General features: G+C 41.2%; 1 protein-coding gene across 3 annotated transcripts in view; it reads right to left on the bottom strand.

The window, feature by feature from the left end:
• CPED1 (cadherin like and PC-esterase domain containing 1) overlaps positions 1–13,957 on the bottom strand; it is a 300,032-nt gene that overhangs the window by 260,019 nt on the left and 26,056 nt on the right. For all 3 annotated transcript variants that reach the window (XM_060020793.1, XM_060020794.1, XM_060020795.1), the window contains exon 2: positions 2,188–2,371. In XM_060020793.1, coding sequence (XP_059876776.1) covers positions 2,188–2,371 — 184 coding nt within the window. The remainder of the gene's footprint in view (positions 1–2,187; positions 2,372–13,957) is intronic.

Raw genomic sequence — 13,957 nt, 5'->3', positions numbered from 1 at the left:
TCTTGAGGCTGATCCAGGAAAAATATCTTACTATACAAAGTAAAAGAATACCCAGAAAGAGGCATGGATATTTTCAAAGCTGAGGAAACGTGTGGAAAGGGAGCCAAATCAGTATTTACACTGACAAATTCTGGTGACACCGTCTAGTTATCTTGTGCTACGGGCCCAGCAGCTCCCTTTGCTGCCAGATTCTATCGCCTTCAGGCTCTCTTTGCACTTTCTTGGTATTTGGAAGCTGCAAAGTCATCCTCCTTTTTCTTGTAAAACCGACTCAAGGACATCAAGGGAGAGAAGAGCCATATTCCTTGTTTTGCAACTGGAGAAAACTTAAAATTGGAATTGAAGTTGAAATGCACAAATAATCCAAGTTGTGCCTATACACAGTCAGTAGCAGCACCAAGGAGACAGAAGAACATGGGAATTTCAGACAACAGCGTTGTGTTATCAGGGCCAATGCTCTGCAGGATTCCAGGAGCACAGCTCATGTGGCACAAAGGAGGTGGTTATACAGTCAAGCACCTGGTTCAGCGATGGGCTAAAATAATTTACGGGATGAGAGGAATACTAAATGTTTTACATCTTTCCTTAATACCAACAACAGCTATTCTGATCAGTGGTTTTCTGACAATATCATTTATGGACGTTCCAGAACTTTAGATTGGTCCTTCTTAATAGAACCAACCCCAGTGAGGTTTGTAACCTTGGTTTCCAGCTGCTCTGATATTCCAGAGCATTCAACTTCCCTTTTGTTTTTCTTATGTGTTTCCAAAAGCTCTGGATTTCCATACTTCTCCTGGGGGCAGGGACCAGCAAATGGCATTCCTGAAGACCTGTGCTAATGACCTCTGCACATATTTAAGAACTTTCTTTTCATCAAAGTGGATCTCTTGGGGCTTTCTTCCCTGGGAGCTTTGTTAGCTAAGCAGCTTATAACTTTACCGCCAACATGGTAAAAGGTGGTGAAGAGTAATCATGGCTAAATGTCCCCCAGCCTCTTCCACTGACCAGCATAAACCAGCACTTTAAAGAGCAAGGGGGGACCTAACTGAAGAGCAAGTGCTACCGGGATGTCAAGATGGCTGAAAGTGAAATGACAAATGAAAATTATTGTGGCACCGGGATCTGACTTTTTCTCCCAAAGGAAACCATCATGGAGATCAGCAGTGGATTCAAACTGCTTTTCCTCCCCTCCCTTTTGATAAAAAGGAAAACGGATACACTGTGTTGTCGTAAAGAGAAAAATCTGATTGGCTCATGGAGGACGAGTGCTATACATCGTGGTAGCTCTAATAATGATAGGTTAGTGCAGGATAAGGGGACAAAAGAGGGAGTGGGCAACACGGAGGTGAAGAGGGCGAGCACAGAAGTGAGAGCTGGAACACAGGGGTTCAAATCCTGCCTTTCCATCACCCCAGGTTTAAGATACAAGGTGAGTCACTGCACCTCTCCAAGCCTGTTTCCTCTTCTGGAATTGGGGAAGGAATGAATATTTCTTAATCTTAGGGCACTCAGGGGCCTTCAGTGAGGATTAAATGAGGCCATGAATACAGAATACAACATGTCACATGGTTAGTTACTCAAGAAATGTCAGCTGTTACTGTTATTGCCCTTTTTGACCCTCATCACCTACTCAACTTTTTTTTCAAATAACTAGTTTAAAAACTTGTCTCTTATTTTTCACTTCAAATGACAGAAATAAAAAATACTTGACTGGTAATGGCGTGTGAGATAAATATCTATATTTCTTTTGCATTTAGAACCAATCTGTGAATCACATTTAAGCTGGCTTCTCGAAACAATTTCCAGCACATTCTACTTGCAGTGAGATGAAGTGGCAATTTTCTTAAAATATTGAGCAGTTTGGTGCTGGGCAGAACATGTATTTGGACTCATAAACATAAACATGTTTTATGTAGCATTTAAAGATGAACTATGCAGCTCCAAAATGCTATAAAAATATAAACAAAATAATTTCAGGAATAAAGAAATGTAGCTAAAAGAAAATGGAGAGGAAGCAGAAAAGGCGCCACGTTTTCTATGATGCAAGAAAGTTGATCATGGGTAAAACGTGGTTCTTGTGAATTTTTTTAGAGGAAGAGAGTAGCACATTTCAGGAAGTATTTAAATTAGAAGACAAGCAACTTTGGTAATTAATTAATGACTTTGGTAATTAATTCTGACTCTGACCTTTTTCTAGTAGCCCCAGCCCAGGGTCGGCACTGAGCCTTTCTTCAGTGATGACAACCGCGTAGTGATGCCGAGTGAGAATGCGCTGGTGGAGCTGAAGCTCCCTTTTGCTGGAGGAAGGAGGCCTGTAGAGAACGGCCTTTCTGCCATGGCTGCCGAAGTGGATCTCAATTGACTCTTCGATCTACAGAAAGAAAGAAGGCATAAAAATTCAAGGAGAAAAAGGAGCACATTTCCCTTGAAGGAGATCGTTAATGCAAATCGGAGGCCGTTCAGAAAGTTGTCAAAATTTTAAGTTTTTCTCTGTAAAGGAATGACGGGTCCTCTGAAAGGCTGACCAGGACAAAGCCAACCTCATCTGCGAGAACTGAAGGTGAACTGTATTTTTCTCATTATTCCAGAAGGATGAAAATTTCAGGCCATTAAAATATAGAGTTCCTGGAGGAATACCGTGGCATGGAAATACTGAGCTCAACTCTGGCTGAAAAATAGAAATTAATAGCAACGCTTTTCATCTGCATTGTGCTTTTCTGTAGTAGTTCCAACTGCCTTATCTTTTAACAGTTCTTTTAGGTAAACACATTAGAGGAAATAGACACAGGGAGGATGGATTTTGCACCGGAAGGACAGGGGAGTACAGCTGAGAAGCAATCCCAGAGCTCTCTGGAGACGCACAATGCTGCTGCTTCTCTCCATCAGGACGCAGCAAAATTTGAATGCATCTCAATGAGGCAGGATGGAACTTCGTGTGAGAAGGGGAGGGTATCACTTAAGTATCATAATTTTAGGTTCTTCCTTCAGTGGTTTATTGCTCCTCCAAAGAAATATTCTTTCTCACGCTGATGTTTGAAATACCGTTAACAAGAGGGAAGTTTTGGGACTTCCCTGGTGGCACAGTGATTAAGAATCTGCCTGCCAATGCAGGGGACACGGGTTCGAGCCCTGGCCCAGGAAGATCACACATGCCGCGGAGCAACTAAGCCCACAAGCCACAACTACTAAGCCCACGCGCCTAGAGCCCGTGCTCCACAACAAGAGAAGCCACCGCAATGAGAAGCACGCGCACCACAATGAAGAGTGGCCCTCACTCGCCGCAACTAGAGAAAGCCCGCGTGCAGCGACAAAGACCCAACACAGCCAAAAAGAAATAAATAAATTTATTAAAAAAAAAAAGAGGGAAGTTTTGAATTGGCAAGTAGAAAGAACACTGACATTGAAATTCATTATACGGTTTAATGGCTAATACTATGTGTTTTCCTGAAAATCTGTGACTAAACCTTGAGAAAGTAGACATTTTTTACTACTGGAAGGAGTGATGAAAGTGGATGGGGGTTAGAGAAAAAAAAAATGGGAGAGGCCAAAGAAGAGGAGACAAAGGGGTTGGAGGAGGCAGATGAGGGGGAAGAGGTAAAAAATGAAATTGGGAAAGCACATTACTTTTAGTGGCAGCTCTGAATCAAACTGTCCATTTCAGTGATCTAAGACACATTTTGTACCCTGTCTTTTCACTCCTTAAATTTCTTCATTATTTCCCATTACTGACAGAAACAATTCCACATCTTTATCAAGGAATAGGTCATTTGAACTTAGACCCCATCTTCCTTCTCTGGTCATGTTGTACTCTTAGTCATTTCCATTCGTGATCCCATTCTGCTCCTTCATACGGACTCCACTGTGCCTTCAACCAACAATTCCTTCCTCTCTCTCCATTCTTCTGTTTAGCAAACTCCAAATCAAACAGTACCTCTTTGGAAATTTTTCATTGAAATACATCCTTCCATCAGCACTTATGAAATTGTGTCTCTCCCTGATGTGAGTTCCTTAATGGGCAGCCTGCATTGTCCCTGTGTCTCTAGTACACATCGTACATACTTAATAAATGAAGATATCTAGTAAATGAATGGACCGTAATGCTCTATCAAGATCTGATCTTTGAATATACATATGAAAAGAAGAAACAGCTTTAGCTTGTAAACCCTTTGAGGGCAGGAACCATATCCTATTTTCATTGCATACAAATGATGGCTATCTGAAAATTCAGAGACAAAGCATGGTGTAGTGCAGAAGGACACAAACTCTGCTGCCAGGCTGCCGGCTTCGAATCCCCTGGTTCCACCAGCACTAATCATGTGACCTTGGACAGTACCTTCTTCCTAAGGCTGCTGTGAGGATTAAGGACTTAATATTTGTAAAGTGCTTAGAACTGTGCCTGGCATAAAGGAAGTCCTATATATGTGTTTTTAAAATAATCATATGTCAAAAAGAGCAGAGAGTCAGGAACACTGTTTCTGTAATCTGAGCTTTGCCTGACACATGCTAACATAGGCTCTTAATACGTGTGTGATGAATACAAAGGAAAGAAAGAAAACACCAGCTATCACACCTTCTGTGCATGGTACTTTGGGAAAACATGATCAGATATTTTCCCTTGTTAAAGGACATTGCGTTTTATTGATAACGAAACTATTTAAACTCAAGAATTTAACTGCAAACTGGGACAAAACTCTCCAGCAAATGTTGTAATTGTTCGTAGTGATAAACAATTAAGAAGGAGTATTTGAAACCAACTACTGGTTGAGCCTTTGGACTCAGGAATTGAGGGAAACGGTAGCCCATAGGAGGCCAAAATAAACAAACATGCATCTAGGTGAAAGGGGAAGACAGATGCTTCCAAATATACCAGTGTCACTCAAGGGAAATACAGTGTCCAGATTTCCCTTCTCACATTATTTTCTTTCACAATCACAGGATGCCCCTCTCGATTACAGCTGGCTCGGGTACAGCGGTGATTTCACATGAGGAGAGTGTATTTTCAAACTTTAAGTTCTTATTATTTTGAAAGATATAATCCCTCTTTCCCACCCCCACCCCCCAAACCATGATCAGTTTAAGTAAGAGCAGCATAGTTCTTACAGGCCTATCTTATAGAGAGCATATTTTAAATAAAGTGTTAATTACTGGCCATATTTTATCATAACCTTTATAACACACTGAAATTTTAACTCATGTCTCAGACTACAGAGAATAAATAGGAAATGAGTTTGTCTGTCAAATTATGTTGTCTTATCCTGCCAAATTATGTTGTATTATACAAACTGCCCCTGTCATAATATTTATAACACCCTTTTATCAGCAGAATGGCCCAATACCAAGGGGCGAGAACGGTTTTTGCTGGTCCAACAACAGGGGCACGCACTGCGGATGTGAAATACAGTTACGTCAACCGCACCAGCAAATGCGGGATTATCAAATGCCCGGAGCAGCACTTTTGGAAAGGAGAGCTCCTGATGACTCCTACAAGTTTGAGGGTCTATTTTTAGTGGAAGAATACATTTAACCTGGCTATCACTACAACAACTGAACTTAAGACTTGCGGGTCTGCTGCGGAGAATTTAGGAAAGAATGAGTGTTACTGGATGTTGACACTCTGAATCCCGAGTCACTTCCCTTCTCTCCCTTCTTCCTGAGAGATCTGCAGAGTAGCCCCTCAGAAATCACTTCACTGGACTACACGAACGTTGCTTTATAACCGAACACATTATTTTTATTGGAAGGACTTCAAAATCTGAAGCCTCTATGCCGCCTTAGGATAGAGTGTCGTAATAAACTAGTTGGAGGGTTAGATGCAGCCATGTAAGGAATCAAAAATCTAGATTTGGATTCTCGCTCTGCCACTCGCGTGCTTCATCCAATGGGGAGAGTGATGTAATCTCCCCGCATCAGAGTTTTCTCATACGTATAGTTGAAGTAGCGAATCCTACTTCATGAGATTGTATGGTGAAATTAAATCAGTTTTCTATATGAACGTGTCCAACACAGCATCCCACCAATAAACGATGTCAAATATATACAAGTAAAATTGAATAAAAATCTATATCATATTGTAACTGCTTTTATATTAGGAATTCTGTAAGTTTTTCAATTAATATAGTTTGGTCTCTATAATAAAAAGCCTTTCTACAGTAAACTATATGCTGCTATATACCCTGATACATATTTTTCTCTGTAGGGTTTATCATCTTTTAAGGCAAAAATATGATTTCTTTATTATGTTTATTGTCTGTTTCCCCACACCATAAAAGAAGGTAAATGAAAGCATATACTTTTGTCTGTTTTGTTCACTTTTGTTTCCCCAGCCTAAGAACAGTCCTTGGCACATAATAAATATTCTTTGAATGAATGAATACAAACATCTTTTTTTGCAATATGTAAAAGTCTTTTTTATAAATACTACCATGGAAGATTGGGATAGAAAGTGGTGAAAATCTGTATTAAGAAATTTGTTTCAAATGTAAAATTGATAGCTAGTGGGAAGCAGCCACATAGCACAGGGAGATCAGCTCAGTGCTTTGTGACCACCTAGAGGGGTGGGATAGGGAGGGTGGGATAGGGAGGGTGGGAGGCAGGCGCAAGAGGGAGGAGATAGGTGGATATATGTATATTTATGGCTGATTCACTTTGTTATAAAGCAGAAACTAACACAACATTGTAGAGCAATTATACTCCAATAAAGATGTTAAAAAAAATAAAAATAAAGCAATTTGTTTCAGTAGAATAGTGGCAAGAATGACAAAAATAGAGTCAAATATTTGAGCAAAGTAATGAACTTACAGTTAAAAAAAAATTCAATAAAGAGCTATATTATAAAGGCACTATATTTCTCAGTTACTATTAACAAGTCTTTACCAAGACTTACCACAAAAGCAAGAAATACAGCTCTTGAAAATATAGTAGAGATGAGAAATAAAACTTGCCTTTTTTCCATACGACAGAAAGATTTTTTTCTGGATTTATTAAAGTAGCCACGTATTTATGACACTTTTTGATGCTCAAACACAAATCACATAGTAGACCTCGTATGTGTGTCATATACAACTAAAAGTCAAGTTGCCATGCTGTCTAGATTTTTGGCATTTTAGAAATATTATAGTCTATCATAGTGAATTACGTTTTAATTTTTCCACTACGAGAATAGAGAATTTTTTTCCATTGGCAAGATGTACACTTATTTTAGAGAATTCAAGGAATAAAATGGATGGAGTTTTCCAGGATGCATATCCTATACATTTTCTACTTAAACACTATTTATAATTGTAGGGCAGTTTAAGAACTGCAGGTTCCCTGGGTATGCAAACAGAGCCTCGGAGAATGTTCCCTACTTAAATGAACATATAATGACCCGCGGCCTCCATCTCACAGCTGACTCAGCTGAACCTTGAGCCCATCATGGAACGATCACACATTTCCCAGAACTACTCCATGACCACTGAGCACCCTCTGAATGTACCCCCAAACTGTACTTTGGGGCTATCCCAACACCCAACATCCAATGTACGGCAAATTTACCCATCTGTGGCTCTATGTAAGTTCTAAACAAAAGCAATAAAGTTTCAATATTAAAGAGCGTCCACAATGTAGCTTTGATGACATAGCTATTGCCAAACCTCATCTTCACCTATTCCTCAATCTAATTTTCCCTTTGACACTCTTCACAATTTATAGTTACAGATTGCTTGTATACTGTCTGCCCTTCCTACAAGTCTGTATGTTTCATGAGGGCCTAGACTTGTCTGCTTTGGTCATCGTTGTACACACAGCCTACTGCCAGGTTCTAAATAAGAGTGAATGGGAGGATGAATGAGCAAATGAATAAACGCTAAATGCAAACTATGAGTTCATTACTTGCAAATATATGCATGCCCTTTCATTATTTTACTCACTGTCAGGTAAAAAAATCCACTAGAAAGTCTCCGTGGAGGCTTCGACATCCACATCTCAAGTCATAAGATATCCATGACCTCTTCATCCCTAATGACTCTCTCCTCCACTTCACTTCAACCACCCACTCCAATGGCCAAATCTTGCTTGATCTTTGTGGTCCCCCAAACAGTCCCATCTCTGAAATTATAAAATGTGATACTCCATTCTCTGATCACATTCATTAATTTCCAGATCTTCTCATTTATTCCTAATATATCAGTTCTTCAACCACTGGTCTTTCCCCCTAATGCCAACTTTCTGCTAGCCTCCTTTCACCTTCCTTCTCTGCATCTCAGATTCCAGGATCCAATACTCCCTACCCGGTACCTTAAATTCCCTTGCTCCACTGTACGTGCATCACAGTCATATGGCAAAACCTCAAGCATGGACGAGCTGGAGACACAGCATTAAATAAGACAGGCAAGTCTCTGCCCTCACAGAGGTGACAGCCCATCAAGGAAAGCAGACATAAACATCTAGTTATAATAAATGATGACATGCCAGGTAAACCGGGAGGAAGAGGATACTGTGAAAACTCTGATCTGAGAGAGCCGAGGAAGATCTCTGCAACCCGCCTGACCTGCCCCTGGGCTGGGGTGCTGAGAGCTGCTGAAGAAAAGGGCTCAGTTGGACAGATCCTGGTTGGCAAAGCCAATGAAGTCCTCACACTCCCCAGACCATCCCACTATGCTTCCTGGGTCAATTCTCTCTCACATTCTCCAAAGTGACAAACTTTCCCACTCTCCAGCTACCTCCTTATTTCTACAGATAACAGCCTCCTCCTGACAGAGGAAAGTAGCCATCTTAGAAGGAAACACACTGAGTTACACTACGTCTGTTTCGGCAAACCTATAGCCTATCAGCACAACCAGCATTTCCTCTTTTCTTCTGATTTCCAGAGAAGAAACCTGTCCACTTCTTATCGATGGTCAATCACTCTGCTTATTCTCCAGACTCCAGACTCCCCCTCCCTCCATGGGACGGGACCTGCACCAGTGGGAGGGAGCTGGGAAGGAGGAAAGGTTTTCAACACACTAGGAAGCCCCTTCGCGGGCGGAGACTGCGGGTGGCGGAGGGGGAAAGCTTCGGAGCCCCGGAGGAGAGCACAGCAACAGGGGTGCGGAGGGCAAAGCGGAGAGATTCCCGCAAAGAGGATCAGGGCCGACCGGCACTCACCAGCCCGAGAGGCTTGTCTGCTCACCTGCCAGGGCGGGCGGGTCTGGGAGTTGAGGCTCGGGCTTCGGTCGGAGCACAGGGAGAGGACTGGCGGCGTGAACACAGCCTGCAGGGGGTTAGTGCGCCACGGCTAGCCGGGAAGGAGTCCGGGGAAAAGTCTGGACCTGCCGAAGAGGCAAGAGACTTTTTCTTCCCTCTTTGTTTCCTGGTGCGCGAGGAGAGGGGATTAAGAGCGCTGCTTAAAGGAGCTCTAGAGACGGGCGCGAGCCGCGGCTAACAGCGCGGACCCCAGAGACGGGCATGAGATGCTAAGGCTGCTGCTGCCGCCACCAAGAAGCCTGTGTGCGAGCACAGGTCACTATCCACACCCCCCCTTCCGGGGAGCTTGTGCAGCCCGCCGCTGCCAGGGTCCCGGGATCCAAGGACAACTTCCCCGGGAGAACGCACGGCGCGCCTCAGGCTGGTGCAACGTCACGCAGGCCTCTGCGGCCGCAGACACGCCCCGCACTACGTGCCCCTCCCTCCCCACGGCCTGAGTGAGCCAGAGCCTCCGAATCAGCGGCTCCTTTAACCCTGTCCTGTCTGAGCGAAGAACAGATGCGCCCTCCGGTGACCTACATGCAGAGGCGGGGCCGAATCCAAAGACGAGACCCTGGGAGCTGTGAGAACAAAGAGAAAGGGAAACACCTCCCAGCAGCCTCAGAAGCAGCGGATTAAAGCTCCACAATCAACTTGATGTACCCTGCATCTGTGGAATACATGAATAGAAAACGAATCATCCCAAATTGAGGAGGTGGACTTTGAGAGCAAGATTTATGATTTTTTCCCCTTCTCCTCTTTTTGTGAGTGTGTATGTGTATGCTTCTGTGTGAGATTTTGTCTGTATAGCTTTGCTTCCACCATTTGTCCTAGGGTTCTATCCGTCCTTTTTTTTTAAATGTTTTTTCTTTTTTTTCCTTAATAATTATTTTTCTATTTTAATAACTTTATTATATTTTATCTTATTTTATTTTATCTTCTTTCTTTCTTTCTTTCTTTTTTCCTTCCTTCCCTCCTCCCTCCCACCCTTCCTCCTTTCTTTCTTTCTTTCTTTCTTCCTCTACTAATTCTTTCTTTCTACTTTTTCTCCCTGTTGTTCTGAGCCGTGTGGATGAAAGGCTCTTGGTGCTTCAACCAGGAGTCAGTGCTGTGCCTCTGAGGTGAGAGTGCCGACTTCAGGACACTGGTCCACAAGAGACCTCCCAGCTCCACATAATATCAAACGGCGAAAATCTCCCAGAGATCTCCATCTCAACACCAGCACCCAGCTTCACTCAACAACCAGCAAGCTACAGTGCTGGACGCCCTATGCCAAACAACTAGCAAGACAGGAACACAACCCCAGCCATTAGCAGAGAGGCTGCCTAAAATCATAATAAGTCCACAGACACCCCAAAACACACCACCAGACGTGGACCTGCCCACCAGAAAGACAAGATGGTGCTCATCCACCAGAACACAAGCACTAGTCCCCTCCACCAGGAAGCCTACACAACCCACTGAACCAACCTTAGCCACTGGGGACAGACACCAAAAACAAGGAGAACTACGAACCTGCAGACTGCAAAAAGGAGACCCCAAACACAGCAAATAAGCAAATAAGCAAAATGAGAAGACAGAAAAACACACAGCAGATGAAGGAGCAAGATAAAAACCCACCAGACCTAACAAATGAAGAGGAAATAGGCAGTCTGCCTGAAAAAGAATTCAGAATAATGGTAGTACAGATGATCCAAAATCTTGGAAATAGAATAGACAAAATGCAAGAAACATTTAACAAGGACCTAGAAGAACTAAAGATGAAACAAGCAATGATGAACAACACAATAAATGAAATTAAAAATACTCTAGATGGGATCAGTAGCAGAATAACTGAGGCAGAAGAACAGATAAGTGACCTGGAAGATAAAGTAGTGGAAATAACTACTGCAGAGCAGAATAAAGAAAAAAGAATGAAAAGAACTGAGGACAGTCTCAGAGACCTCTGGGACAACAGTAAACGCACCAACATTCGAATTATAGGGGTTCCAGAAGAAGAAGAGAAAAAGAAAGGGACTGAGAAAATATTTGAAGAGATTATAGTTGAAAACTTACCTAATATGGGAAAGGAAATAGTTAATCAAGTCCAGAAAGCACAGAGAGTCCCATACAGCATAAATCCAAGCAGAAATACGCCAAGACACATATTAATCAAACTGTCAAAAATTAAATACAAAGAAAACATATTAAAAGCAGCAAGGGAAAAACAACAAATAACACACAAGGGAATCCCCATAAGGTTAACAGCTGATCTTTCAGCAGAAACTCTGCAAGCCAGAAGGGACTGGCAGGACATATTTAAAGTGATGAAGGAGAAAAACCTGCAACCAAGATTACTCTACCCAACAAGAATCTCATTCAGATTTGACGGAGAAATTAAAATCTTTACGGACAAGCAAAAGCTAAGAGAATTCAGCACCACAAAACCAGCTTTACAACAAATGCTAAAGGAACTTTTCTAGCCAGGAAACACAAGAGAAGGAAAAGACCTATAATAATGAACCCAAAACAATTAAGAAAATGGTAATAGGAACATACATATTGATAATTACCTTAAATTTAAATGGATTAAATGCTCCAACCAAAAGACCTAGACTGGCCTAAGACATAGACATAGACTGAAAGTGAGGGGATGGAAAAAGATATTCCATGCAAATGGAAACCAAAAGAAAGCTGGAGTAGCAATTCTCATATCAGACAAAATAGACTTTAAAATAAAGACTATTACAAGAGACAAAGAAGGACACTACATAATGATCAAGGGATCGATCCAAGAAGAAGATATAACAATTGTAAATATTTATGCACCCAACATACGAGCACCTCAATACATAAGGCAAATACTAACAGCCATAAAAGGGGAAATCGACAGTAACACATTCATAGTAGGGGACTTTAACACCCCACTTTCACCAATGGACAGATCATCCAAAATGAAAATAAATAAGGAAACACAAGCTTTAAATGATACATTAAACAAGATGGACTTAATTGATATTTATAGGACATTCCATCCAAAAACAACAGAATACACATTTTTCTCAAGTGCTCATGGAACATTCTCCAGGATAGATCATATCTTGGGTCACAAATCAAGTCTTGGTAAATTTAGGAAAATTGAAATTGTATCAAGTATCTTTCCGACCACAACGCTGTGAGACTAGATATCAATTACAGGAAAAGATCAGTAAAAAAATACAAACACTTGGAGGCTAAACAATACACTACTTAATAACGAAGTGATCACTGAAGAAATCAAAGAGGAAATTAAAAAATACCTAGAAACAAATGACAATGGAGAGACGACGACCCAAAATCTATGGGATGCAGCAAAAGCAGTTCTAAGAGGGAAGTTTATAGCAATACAATCCTACCTTAAGAAACAGGAAACATCTCGAATAAACAACCTAACCTTGCACCTAAAGCAATTAGAGAAAGAAGAACAAAAAAACCCCAAAGTTAGCAGAAGGAAAGAAATCATAAAAATCAGATCAGAAAGAAATGAAGGAAACAATAGCAAAGATCAATAAAACTAAGAGCTGGTTCTTTGAGAAGATAAACAAAATTGATAAACCATTAGACAGACTCATCAAGAGAAAAAGGGAGAAGACTCAAATCAATAGAATTAGAAATGAAAAAGAGGAAGTAACAACTGACACTGCAGAAACACAAAAGATCATAGGAGATTACTACAAGCAACTCTATACCAATAAAACGGACAACCTGGAAGAAATGGACAAATTCTCAGAAATGCACAACCTGCCAAGACTGAATCAGGAAGAAATAGAAAAGATGAACAGACCAATCACAAGCACTGAAATTGAAACTGATTAAAAATCTTCCAACAAACAAAAGACCAGGACCAGATGGCTTCACAGGCGAATTCTATCAAACATTTAGAGAAAAGCTAACACCTATCCTTCTCAAACTCTTCCAAAATATAGCACAGGGAGGAACACTCCCAAACTCATTCTACAAAGCCACCATCACCTTGATACCAAAACCAGACAAGAATGTCACAAAGAAAAACTACAGGCCAATATCACTGATGAACATAGATGCAAAAATCCTCAACAAAATACTAGCAAACAGAATCCAACAGCACGTTGAAAGGATCATACACCATGATCAAGTGGGGTTTATTCCAGGAATGCAAGGATTCTTCAATATATGCAAATCAATCAACGGAATACACCATAGTAACAAATTGAAGGAGAAAAACCATATGATCATCTCGATAGATGCAGAGAAAGCTTTTGACAAAATTCAACACCCATTTATGATAAAAACCCTGCAGAAAGTAGGCATAGAGGGAACTTTCCTCAACATAATAAAGGCCATATATGACAAACCCACAGCCAACATCGTCCTCAATGGTGAAAAACTGAAAGCATTTCCACTAAGATCAGGAACAAGACAAGGTTGCCTACTCTCACCACTCTTATTCAACATAGTTTTGGAAGTTTTAGCCACAGCAATCAGAGAAGAGAAGGAAATAAAAGGAATCCAAATCGGAAAAGAAGAAGTAAAGCTGTCACTGTTTGCAGATGACATGATACTATACATAGAGATTCCTAAGGATGCTACCAGAAAACTACTAGAGCTAATCAATGAATTTGGTAAGGTAGCAGGATACAAAATTAATGCACAGAAATCTCTTGCATTCCTATACACTAATGATGAAAAATCTGAAAGTGAAATCAAGAAAATGCTCCCATTTACCATTGCAACAAAAAGAATAAAATATCTAGGAATA

Source organism: Delphinus delphis, chromosome 9 (assembly GCF_949987515.2).
Source record: "Delphinus delphis chromosome 9, mDelDel1.2, whole genome shotgun sequence".
NCBI classification, from domain to species: domain Eukaryota; kingdom Metazoa; phylum Chordata; class Mammalia; order Artiodactyla; family Delphinidae; genus Delphinus; species Delphinus delphis.
Note: the sequence above shows the minus strand (reverse complement) of the source record. Positions and strands in the feature narration are given on the sequence as shown.